This window comes from Oncorhynchus mykiss, chromosome 3, assembly GCF_057628025.1.
Source record: "Oncorhynchus mykiss isolate SJ-2025 chromosome 3, ASM5762802v1, whole genome shotgun sequence".
Lineage (NCBI taxonomy): Eukaryota > Metazoa > Chordata > Actinopteri > Salmoniformes > Salmonidae > Oncorhynchus > Oncorhynchus mykiss.
Genome location: NC_143024.1, coordinates 5,760,001 through 5,772,500, shown reverse-complemented (window position 1 = coordinate 5,772,500; position 12,500 = coordinate 5,760,001). Strand labels below are relative to the sequence as shown.

At 41.0% G+C, this 12,500-nt stretch overlaps 1 protein-coding gene across 6 annotated transcripts in view; it reads left to right on the top strand.

Moving 5' to 3' along the window:
- LOC149984279 (ankyrin repeat and IBR domain-containing protein 1-like) overlaps positions 1-12,500 on the top strand; it is a 69,543-nt gene that overhangs the window by 47,631 nt on the left and 9,412 nt on the right. For all 6 annotated transcript variants that reach the window (XR_016491663.1, XR_016491662.1, XM_090219661.1 and 3 more), the window contains 7 exons: positions 3,826-3,960; positions 8,493-8,579; positions 9,027-9,093; positions 9,351-9,496; positions 10,286-10,464; positions 10,674-10,725; positions 11,857-11,959. Coding sequence is in view for 4 of the 6 variants with exons in the window: in XM_090219661.1 (XP_090075787.1) it covers positions 3,826-3,960; positions 8,493-8,579; positions 9,027-9,093; positions 9,351-9,496; positions 10,286-10,464; positions 10,674-10,725; positions 11,857-11,959 (769 nt within the window). In the remaining 2 variants the exon portion in view is untranslated. The remainder of the gene's footprint in view (positions 1-3,825; positions 3,961-8,492; positions 8,580-9,026; positions 9,094-9,350; positions 9,497-10,285; positions 10,465-10,673; positions 10,726-11,856; positions 11,960-12,500) is intronic.

Below are 12,500 nucleotides of genomic sequence, written 5' to 3'. Positions count from 1 at the left end.
TCATGCCCCTGAGTCACATAGTAGAATCACCTTTGCCAGAGATTACAGCTGTGAGGCTTTCTGGGTAAGTCTCTGAGACCTTTACACGCCTCGATTGAATAATATTTGCACATAATTCTTTAAAAAAATAATTCTTCAAGCTCTGTCAAGTTGGTTGGTAATCATTGCTAGATAGCCAGTCAAGTCTTGCCGTAGATATTCAAGCTGATTTTAAGTCAAAACTGTGACTAGGCTACTCCCAACAGCCATTTAAAACATGTCTCACGTTGTCACATTCAACACAACCAGAAACGAGAGAAGAGATCTGTCACGAGGCCTAAATCACATCCACCAGGACTGTTCTGCTGTAGCTGAAAGAGATGAATGGGTATGTTGAGAGTAGAGAGACACGGGCCTTGGGGACTGTCGTCAGCTCTGTACTAGCCTGAGGGCTGTAGTGACAGGCCTGTTGTCCTACATGATGTTGTAGTGACAGGCCTGTTGTAGTGACAGGCCTGTTGTCCTACGTGTGGTTGTAGTGACAGGCCTGTTGTAGTGACAGGCCTGTTGTCCTACATGATGCTGTAGTGACAGTCCTGTTGTACTACATGATGTTGTAGTGACAGGTCTGTTGTCCTACATGATGCTGTAGTGACAGTCCTGTTGTACTACATGATGTTGTAGTGACAGGTCTGTTGTACTACATGATGTTGTAGTGCTGTAGTGACAGGTCTGTTGTACTACATGATGTTGTAGTGACAGGTCTGTTGTCCTACATGATGTTGTAGTGCTGTAGTGACAGGTCTGTTGTCCTACATGATGTTGTAGTGACAGGTCTGTTGTACTACATGATGTTGTAGTGATATGTCTGTTGTACTACATGATATTGTAGTGACAGGTCTGTTGTACTACATGATGTTGTAGTGACAGGTCTGTTGTCCTACATGATGTTGTAGTGCTGTAGTGACAGGTCTGTTGTCCTACATGATGTTGTAGTGACAGGTCTGTTGTACTACATGATGTTGTAGTGACAGGTCTGTTGTACTACATGATGTTGTAGTGACAGGTCTGTTGTACTACATGATGTTGTAGTGACAGGTCTGTTGTACTACATGATATTGTAGTGACAGACCTGTTGTACTACATGATATTGTAGTGACAGACCTGTTGTACTTCATGATGTTGTCGTTCTCTCTCTCTCTCTGTTACTCTCTCCTCTCTTCTCTCTTCCTCTCTCTCTCTTTCTCTCTGTCTATCTCTCTGTTACTCTCTGTCTCTCTCTGTTACGCTCTCCTCTACTCTCTCTCTCTTCTCACTCTCTCTCTCTCTGTTACTCTCTCTCTTCTCTCTCTCTCGCTCTGTCAGTCACTATATACTATAGATTATCTTGAGTGCCATCCAAGTCCTATCTCCTCAGGACAACAGTGATTTCAGCAGTTGGCTTTGTGTTTTAGTTTCCTTTTTACATCGTCACCACAAAGCCGTGTTTCTAGTTGGAGTCACCGAGGGCTGAATCAGACTGTGAATCATGTTGAAAGGTAGTAGTGTTCGGTGGTTTTTACCTCTAGTCGGGACATTTCCTCTCAGATGGATAGATCTGTATGCGGTGTGTAAACGGATGGAGTGACTCCCTGGTGGCAGATCAAGAGAACACATAGAGGACCATTGATTAGTTTTAAATCACATGGGGGGAAAAATCTTGTTCAGTCCGCGTTCCAGCAACTTCTTGAGCTTCAGGTCAGCTACCCAGCCACAGACCGTCTTTGGCCGGCTCCCTTATGGGTCCCAGGCTTTAGAGGTTAGGGCCTTGGTATTTCCTGCTACTGACCTTTAGTCATGCCAGAGGTTAGGGCCTTGGTATTTCCTGCTACTGACCTTTAGTCATGCCAGAGGTTAGGGCCTTGGTATTTCCTGCTACTGACCTTTAGTCATGCCAGAGGTTAGGGCCTTGGTATTTCCTGCTACTGACCTTTAGTCAGGCCAGAGGTTAGGGCCTTGGTATTTCCTGCTACTGACCTTTAGTCATGCCAGAGGTTAGGGCCTTGGTATTTCCTGCTACTGACCTTTAGTCATGCCAGAGGTTAGGGCCTTGGTATTTCCTGCTACTGACCTTTAGTCATGCCAGAGGTTAGGGCCTTGGTATGTCCTGCTACTGACATTTAGTCATGCCAGAGGTTAGGGCCTTGGTATTTCCTGCTACTGACCTTTAGTCATGCCAGAGGTTAGGGCCTTGGTATTTCCTGCTACTGACCTTTAGTCATGCCAGAGGGTAGGGCCTTGGTATGTCCTGCTACTGACTGACTACCTTTAGTCATGCCAGAGGTTAGGGCCTTGGTATTTCCTGCTACTGACCTTTAGTCATGCCAGAGGTTAGGGCCTTGGTATTTCCTGCTACTGACTGACTGCCTTTACTCATGCCAGAGGTTAGGGCCTTGGTATTTCCTGCTACTGACCTTTAGTCATGCCAGAGGTTAGGGCCTTGGCATTTCCTGCTACTGACCTTTAGTCATGCCAGAGGTTAGGGCCTTGGTATTTCCTGCTACTGACTGACTACCTTTAGTCATGCCAGAGGTTAGGGCCTTGGTATTTCCTGCTACTGACCTTTAGTCATGCCAGAGGTTAGGGCCTTGGTATTTCCTGCTACTGACCTTTAGTCATGCCAGAGGTTAGGGCCTTGGTATTTCCTGCTACTGACCTTTAGTCAGGCCAGAGGTTAGGGCCTTGGTATTTCCTGCTACTGACCTTTAGTCATGCCAGAGGTTAGGGCCTTGGTATTTCCTGCTACTGACCTTTAGTCATGCCAGAGGTTAGGGCCTTGGTATTTCCTGCTACTGACCTTTAGTCATGCCAGAGGTTAGGGCCTTGGTATGTCCTGCTACTGACATTTAGTCATGCCAGAGGTTAGGGCCTTGGTATTTCCTGCTACTGACCTTTAGTCATGCCAGAGGTTAGGGCCTTGGTATTTCCTGCTACTGACCTTTAGTCATGCCAGAGGGTAGGGCCTTGGTATGTCCTGCTACTGACTGACTACCTTTAGTCATGCCAGAGGTTAGGGCCTTGGTATTTCCTGCTACTGACCTTTAGTCATGCCAGAGGTTAGGGCCTTGGTATTTCCTGCTACTGACCTTTAGTCATGCCAGAGGTTAGGGCCTTGGTATTTCCTGCTACTGACCTTTAGTCATGCCAGAGGTTAGGGCCTTGGTATTTCCTGCTACTGACTGACTACCTTTAGTCATGCCAGAGGTTAGGGCCTTGGTATTTCCTGCTACTGACCTTTAGTCATGCCAGAGGTTAGGGCCTTGGTATTTCCTGCTACTGACTGACTACCTTTAGTCATGCCAGAGGTTAGGGCCTTGGTATTTCCTGCTACTGACCTTTAGTCATGCCTGAGGTTACGGCCTTGGTATTTCCTGCTACTGACCTTTAGTCATGCCAGAGGTTAGGGCCTTGGTATTTCCTGCTACTGACCTTTAGTCATACCAGAGGTTAGGGCCTTGGTATTTCCTGCTACTGACATTTAGTCATACCAGAGGTTAGGGCCTTGGTATTTCCTGCTACTGACTGACTACCTTTAGTCATGCCAGAGGTTAGGGCCTTGGTATGTCCTGCTACTGACATTTAGTCATGCCAGAGGTTAGGGCCTTGGTATTTCCTGCTACTGACATTTAGTCATGCCAGAGGTTAGGGCCTTGGTATTTCCTGCTACTGACATTTAGTCATGCCAGAGGTTAGGGCCTTGGTATTTCCTGCTACTGACTGACTACCTTTAGTCATACCAGAGGTTAGGGCCTTGGTATGTCCTGCTACTGACTGACTACCTCCTCTTCCCTCTCTCCCTCTCTGCAGTGTAAATATGACTTCTGCTGGATCTGTCTGGAGGAGTGGAAGAAACACAGCTCGTCTACTGGAGGTTACTACCGCTGTACCCGCTATGAGGTCATCAACCAGGTGGAGGAGCAGAACAAAGACATGACTGTGGAGGTGTGGAATACACACACACACACACACACTCTCTCACTCTCTCACTCACTCACTCTCTCACTCTTTCACTCTTTCACTCACTCACTCTTTCACTCTTTCACTCTTTCACTCTTTCACTCTTTCACTCTCTCTCTCACTCTCTCACTCTCTCACTCTCTCACTCACTCTCTCACTCTTTCACTCTTTCACTCACTCACTCTTTCACTCACTCACTCTTTCACTCTCACTCTTTCACTCTTTCACTATCTCACTCTTTCACTCACTCTCACTCACTCACTCACTCACTCACTCTTTCACTCACTCACTCACTCACTCTTTCACTCACTCACTCACTCTTTCACTCACTCACTCACTCTTTCACTCACTCACTCACTCACTCACTCTTTCACTCACTCACTCACTCACTCACTCTTTCACTCACTCTTTCACTCACTCACTCACTCACTCTTTCACTCACTCACTCACTCTTTCACTCACTCTTTCACTCACTCACTCACTCACTCTTTCACTCACTCACTCACTCTTTCACTCACTCACTCTTTCACTCACTCACTCTTTCACTCTCACTCTTTCACTATCTCACTCTTTCACTCACTCACTCTTTCACTCACTCACTCACTCTTTCACTCACTCACTCACTCACTCACTCACTCACTCACTCTTTCACTCACTCACTCACTCACTCACTCTTTCACTCACTCACTCACTCTTTCACTCACTCACTCACTCACTCTTTCACTCACTCACTCACTCACTCACTCTTTCACTCACTCTTTCACTCACTCACTCACTCACTCTTTCACTCACTCACTCACTCTTTCACTCACTCAATCACTCACTCTTTCACTCACTCACTCACTCACTCACTCTTTCACTCACTCACTCACTCTTTCACTCACTCACTCTTTCACTCACTCACTCACTCTTTCACTCACTCACTCTTTCACTCACTCACTCTTTCACTCTCACTCTTTCACTATCTCACTCTTTCACTCACTCACTCTTTCACTCACTCACTCTTTCACTCACTCACTCACTCTTTCACTCACTCACTCACTCTTTCACTCACTCACTCACTCTTTCACTCACTCACTCTTTCACTCACTCACTCTTTCACTCTCACTCTTTCACTATCTCACTCTTTCACTCACTCACTCTTTCATTCACTCACACTCACTCACTCTTTCACTCACTCACTCACTCACTCACTCTTTCACTCACTCACTCACTCACTCACTCTTTCACTCACTCACTCACTCACTCACTCACTCACTCTTTCACTCACTCACTCACTCTTTCACTCACTCACTCACTCACTCTTTCACTCACTCACTCACTCACTCTTTCACTCACTCACTCACTCACTCTTTCACTCACTCACTCACTCACTCTTTCACTCACTCACTCTTTCACTCACTCTTTCACTCACTCTTTCACTCACTCACTCTTTCACTCACTCTTTCACTCACTCTTTCACTCACTCACTCACTCACTCACTCACTCACTCACTCACTCACTCACTCACTCCTCACTCCTGTGTTATATTGCTGTACTCCACTCACCAAGACCAGCCCTGCCAGGGAGAGATGAGAGACTGAGAGGCAATAAGAATTGGTTGTTTTGTCATTGCTGGCAGAGGACACTGTGGCTGGCTGAATTGACACCTTATCACCTATCCCTCATAGGCTCTGGTTAAAAGTAGTGCACTATATAGGGATTATGACACCCTATCACCTATTCCCTATAGGCTCTGTTTAAAAGTAGTGCACTATATAGGGATTATGACACCCTATCACCTATCCCTCATAGGCTCTGGTTAAAAGTAGTGCACTATATAGGGATTATGACACCCTATCACCTATTCCCTATAGGCTCTGTTTAAAAGTAGTGCACTATATAGGGATTATGACACCCTATCACCTATCCCTCATAGGCTCTGTTTAAAAGTAGTGCACTATATAGGGATTATGACACCCTATCACCTATCCCTCATAGGCTCTGGTTAAAAGTAGTGCACTATATAGGTAATAGGATGCCGTTTGGGACTCACTGTGAGTCTAGAGACTAGAGCAGGGTGGGGCCACATCAGGAAGACTAGAGCGAGGTGGGGCCACATCAGGAAGACTAGAGCAGGGTGGGCCACATCGGGAAGACTAGAGCGAGGTGGGGCCACATCAGGAGGACTAGAGCAGGGTGGGGTCACATCAGGAAGACTAGAGCAGGGTGAGGCCACATCAGGAGGACTAGAGCAGGGTGGGGTCACATCAGGAGGACTAGAGCAGGGCGGGCCACATCAGGAAGACTAGAGCAGGGTGGGCCACATCAGGAAGACTAGAGCAGAGTGGGCCACATCGGGAAGACTAGAGCGAGGTGGGGCCACATCAGGAGGACTAGAGCAGGGTGGGGTCACATCAGGAGGACTAGAGCAGGGTGGGGAATCATTTTGTCTGGAGGGCCACATCGGGATTTAGATATTCAACGTTGGGCCCATACTTTTTGGACCGATTTTGTTTTCTAAATCAATTTACAGGCCCGAAATAGGGCAGTTATTTGAACATTTTATAATTCATATAAATATATAGGTCTGTTATAATTTATATAAATATATAGGTCTGTTATAATTCATATAAATATATAGGTCTGTTATATAAATATATAGGTCTGTTATATAAATATATAGGTCTGTTATAATTCATATAAATATATAGGTCTGTTACAATTCATATAAATATATAGGTCTGTTATATAAATATATAGGTCTGTTATAATTCATATAAATATATAGGCCTGTTATAATTCATATAAATATATAGGTCTGTTATATAAATATATAGGTCTGTTATAATTCATATAAATATATAGGTCTGTTATAATTCATATAAATATATAGGTCTGTTATATAAATATATAGGTCTGTTATATAAATATATAGGTCTGTTATATAAATATATAGGTATGTTATATAAATATATAGGTCTGTTATAATTCATATAAATATATAGGTCTGTTATATAAATATATAGGTCTGTTATATAAATATATAGGTCTGTTATAATTCATATAAATATATAGGTCTGTTATATAAATATATAGGTCTGTTATAATTCATATAAATATATAGGTCTGTTATAATTCATATAAATATATAGGTCTGTTATAATTCATATAAATATATAGGTCTGTTATATAAATATATAGGTCTGTTATATAAATATATAGGTCTGTTATAATTCATATAAATATATAGGTCTGTTATAATTCATATAAATATATAGGTCTGTTATATAAATATATAGGTCTGTTATAATTCATATAAATATATAGGTCTGTTATAATTCATATAAATATATAGGTCTGTTATAATTCATATAAATATATAGGTCTGTTATAATTCATATAAATATATAGGTCTGTTATAATTCATATAAATATATAGGTCTGTTATATAAATATATAGGTCTGTTATATAAATATATAGGTCTGTTATATAAATATATAGGTCTGTTATAATTCATATAAACATATAGGTCTGTTATATAAATATATAGGTCTGTTATATAAATATATAGGTCTGTTATATAAATATATAGGTCTGTTATAATTCATATAAATATATAGGTCTGTTATAATTCATATAAATATATAGGTCTGTTATAATTCATATAAATATATAGGTCTGTTATAATTCATATAAATATATGGGTCTGTTATATAAATATATAGGTCTGTTATAATTCATATAAATATATAGGTCTGTTATAATTCATATAAATATATAGGTCTGTTATATAAATATATAGGTCTGTTATAATTCATATAAATATATAGGTCTGTTATATAAATATATAGGTCTGTTATAATTCATATAAATATATAGGTCTGTTATAATTCATATAAATATATAGGTCCGTTATATAAATATATAGGTCTGTTATATAAATATATAGGTCTGTTATAATTCATATAAATATATAGGTCTGTTATAATTCATATAAATATATAGGTCTGTTATAATTCATATAAATATATAGGTCTGTTATATAAATATATAGGTCTGTTATAATTCATATAAATATATAGGTCTGTTATAATTCATATAAATATATAGGTCCGTTATATAAATATATAGGTCTGTTATATAAATATATAGGTCTGTTATATAAATATATAGGTCTGTTATAATTCATATAAATATATAGGTCTGTTATAATTCATATAAATATATAGGTCTGTTATAATTCATATAAATATATAGGTCTGTTATATAAATATATTGGTCTGTTATATAAATATATAGGTCCGTTATATAAATATATTGGTCTGTTATATAAATATATAGGTCCGTTATATAAATATATTGGTCTGTTATATAAATATATAGGTATGTTATATAAATATATAGGTCTGTTATATAAATATATAGGTCTGTTATTATTCATATGAATATATGGGTCCATTATAAGCTATATAAATGTATAGTGTTTTTAAAAATATTTATATATATTTTTTCTCTCGTCTTCTTGTCATTGCAGGCTGAGAAGAAGCACAAGGGATTCCAGGAACTGGACCGCTTCATGCATTACTACACCCGCTTCCAGAACCATGAACACAGTTACCAGGTAAGAACTGGACCTGCTTCCAGAACCATGAACACAGTTACCAGGTAAGAACTGGACCTGCTTCCAGAACCATGAACACAGTTACCAGGTAAGAACTGGACCTGCTTCCAGAACCACGAACACAGTTACCAGGTAAATACTGGACCTGCTTCCAGAACCATGAGCAGAGCTACCAGGTAAATACTGGACCTGCTTCCAGAACCATGAACACAGTTACCAGGTAAATACTGGACCTGCTTCCAGAACCACGAACACAGTTACCAGGTAAATACTGGACCCGCTTCCAGAACCATGAACACAGCTACCAGGTAAATAGCTTTAGTAAGTCCTGGTGTAGCCTGACGACCCTGTCCAGGTAAGTAGGGCAGAGCTGGGTTTTGTTTAAATGTCATGTAGCTTTAGAAAGTCCTGTAGTGGGACCTTTACCTTGTCTGTCCTTCCATCTAGCTGGAGCAGCGCCTGTTGAAGACAGCCAAAGACAAGATGGAACAGCTGAGCAGAGCCTTGAGTGGACGTATGTGGATATTCGCGTCATGTCAATGTGTTTTTTTTCCCAACGTTTTGTTCCATTTAGTTTTTTGCAGACAACCATTTGTCAAATAAATAGACCAACACACAGACTGAAATCAGTGGAGATGTATTAACGACACTCTCTTAAAGTACTTGAAATCTATCACTTTTCTTTTTCTCATCTGAATGTGATATGATGGAGTCGGTGTGTATGAGAGCGGGAGTAATCCTGATCCGTGATCTCTTCTTCTCTCTTGTCAGGAGACGGAGGCCCGCCTGACACTACGTTCATTGAAGACGCTGTACTGGAGCTGCTGAAGACGCGTCACATCCTCAAGTGCTCTTACCCCTACGGCTTCTTCCTGGAGATCAAATCCACCAAGAAAGAGATTTTTGAACTTATGCAGGTACGGACGGATCTTAAGAGAGAGGATTATATAAAACATCTGAAATGTCTTGTCAAAAAAAAACCTACTTCCTCTCAAACACTGAGGTTTTAAACCCGACTTCTTCTCAAACACTGAGGTTTTAAACCCGACTTCTTCTCAAACACTGAGGTTTTAAACCCGACTTCTTCTCAAACACTGAGGTTTTAAACCCGACTTCCTCTCAAACACTGAGGTTTTAAACCGACTTCCTCTCAAACACTGAGGTTTTAAACCGACTTCCTCTCAAACACTGAGGTTTTAAACCGACTTCCTCTCAAACACTGAGGTTTTAAACTGACTTCCTCTCAAACACTGAGGTTTTAAACCGACTTCCTCTCAAACACTGAGGTTTTAAACCCGACTTCCTCTCAAACACTGAGGTTTTAAACCGACTTCCTCTCAAACACTGAGGTTTTAAACCGACTTCCTCTCAAACACTGAGGTTTTAAACCGACTTCCTCTCAAACACTGAGGTTTTAAACCGACTTCCTCTCAAATACTGAGGTTTTAAACCGACTTCCTCTCAAACACTGAGGTTTTAAACCGACTTCCTCTCAAACACTGAGGTTTTAAACCGACTTCCTCTCAAACACTGAGGTTTTAAACCGACTTCCTCTCAAACACTGAGGTTTTAAAATAACAGATCTTGTTGTGAGGAACCCTTTTTACTCTCTTCGTTAATGACTTCCTCACACTATACAGCTAAGAGATACATTGTCCTCTACAGTTTGTATACTTTTTGTTTGGCCTCTTCCTGTCTGTGTGTAGACTGACTTGGAGATGGTGACAGAGGACCTAGCTCAGAAAGTCAACCGTCCTTACCTCCGAACTCCCCGTTACAAGATCATCCGAGCGGCCTGTTTGGTGCAGCAGAAGAGACAGGAGTTCCTGGCCTCCGTCGCCCGGGGCGTGGCCCCCAGCGACTCCCCAGAGGCCCCTAGACGCAGGTGGGGGACCCCTGACCCCCTCACAAACCCTTTCAATCCCCAAATCAAATCAATTGCAGATGAAGGTCACCCCCCCATTGTGTTTTCACTCGGGATGTTTTCTCGTGCAGTTGCTGTGTTCTGTTCTCTCTCTCTCTCTCCACTAATTGAAGTGTTTTAATAACTTAACAGAATAGCTGCTATTTCCATTGTACTTTTTGTATTTCTAGTTTTGGAGGTGGCACGTGGGACTGGGAGTATTTGGGCTTTGCATCTCCTGAGGTAAGTAAATGTCTAGCTAACTGTTGTAGTTCTGAATATCAAGCTAGCTGTTGTTGTAGTTCTGAATATCGAGCTAGCTGTTGTAGTTCTGAATATCAAGCTAGCTAACTGTTGTAGTTCTGAATATCTAGCTAGCTGTTGTAGTTCTGAATATCTAGCTAGCTGTTGTAGTTCTGAATATCAAGCTAGCTAACTGTTGTAGTTCTGAATATCTAGCTAGCTGTTGTAGTTCTGAATATCTAGCTAGCTGTTGTAGTTCTGAATATCTAGCTAGCTGTTGTAGTTCTGAATATCTAGCTAGCTGTTGTAGTTCTGAATATCAAGCTAGCTAACTGTTGTAGTTCTGAATATCTAGCTAGCTGTTGTAGTTCTGAATATCTAGCTAGCTGTTGTAGTTCTGAATATCTAGCTAGCTGTTGTAGTTCTGAATATCTAGCTAGCTGTTGTAGTTCTGAATATCTAGCTAGCTGTTGTAGTTCTGAATATCTAGCTAGCTGTTGTAGTTCTGAATATCTAGCTAGCTGTTGTAGTTCTGAATATCTAGCTAGCTGTTGCAGTTCTGAATATCTAGCTAGCTGTTGTAGTTCTGAATATCTAGCTAGCTGCTGTAGTTCTGAATATCTAGCTAGCTGTTGTAGTTCTGAATATCTAGCTAGCTGTTGTAGTTCCTAATATCTAGCAAGCTGTTGTAGTTCTGAATATCTAGCTAGCTGTTGTAGTTCTGAATATCTAGCAAGCTGTTGCAGTTCTGAAAATCTACCTAGCTGTTGTAGTTCTGAATATCTAGCTAGCTGTTGTAGTTCTGAATATCTAGCTAGCTGTTGTAGTTCTGAATATCTAGCTAGCTGTTGTAGTTCTGAATATCTAGCTAGCTGTTGTAGTTCTGAATATCTAGCTAGCTGTTGTAGTTCCTAATATCTAGCTAACTGTTATATTTTAAATCATGTGACTATTAGGAAGCTAATAGAGCTGCTACAGTTATAAATTGCACAATAATTATACATTCACAGCTTTTTTTAAGGTATTGTTTTCTGTTTATTCAATGTGTGTGTGTGTGTGTGTGTGTGTGTGTGTGTACGGTATGACGTACGACCTGTGACCTCATGGTGTGTCATGTGGCTGACCCTACAGGAGTATGCAGAGTTTCAGTACCGGAGGAGACACAGGGATCGTCAGCAGAGGAGACAGAGAGGGGACATTCCCCATCTTGACGAGCCTAGCGACAGCACTTTAGGTAATAATGAATCAATAACTAAAAGATACATGGATAGATACTATAGCAGTGTTTTAGACTAGCCGCCGTCTCAGTGCTTTAGACTAGCCGTCGCAGTGTTTCCAGGTATCTGTCTACCTGGTATTTCTATAGGATATCCAGCTATGACTGAATGTGTTTCCAGGTATCTGTCTACCTGGTATTACTATAGGATATCCAGCTATGACTGAATGTGTTTCCAGGTATCTGTCTACCTGGTATTTCTATAGGATATCCAGCTATGACTGAATGTGTTTCCAGGTATCTGTCTACCTGGTATTTCTGTAGGATATCCAGCTATGACTGAATGTGTTTCCAGGTATCTGTCTACCTGGTATTTCTGTAGGATATCCAGCTATGACTGAATGTGTTTCCAGGTATCTGTCTACCTGGTATTTCTATAGGATATCCAGCTATGACTGAATGTGTTTCCAGGTATCTGTCTACCTGGTATTTCTGTAGGATATCCAGCTATGACTGAATGTGTTTCCAGGTATCTGTCTACCTGGTATTACTGTAGGAT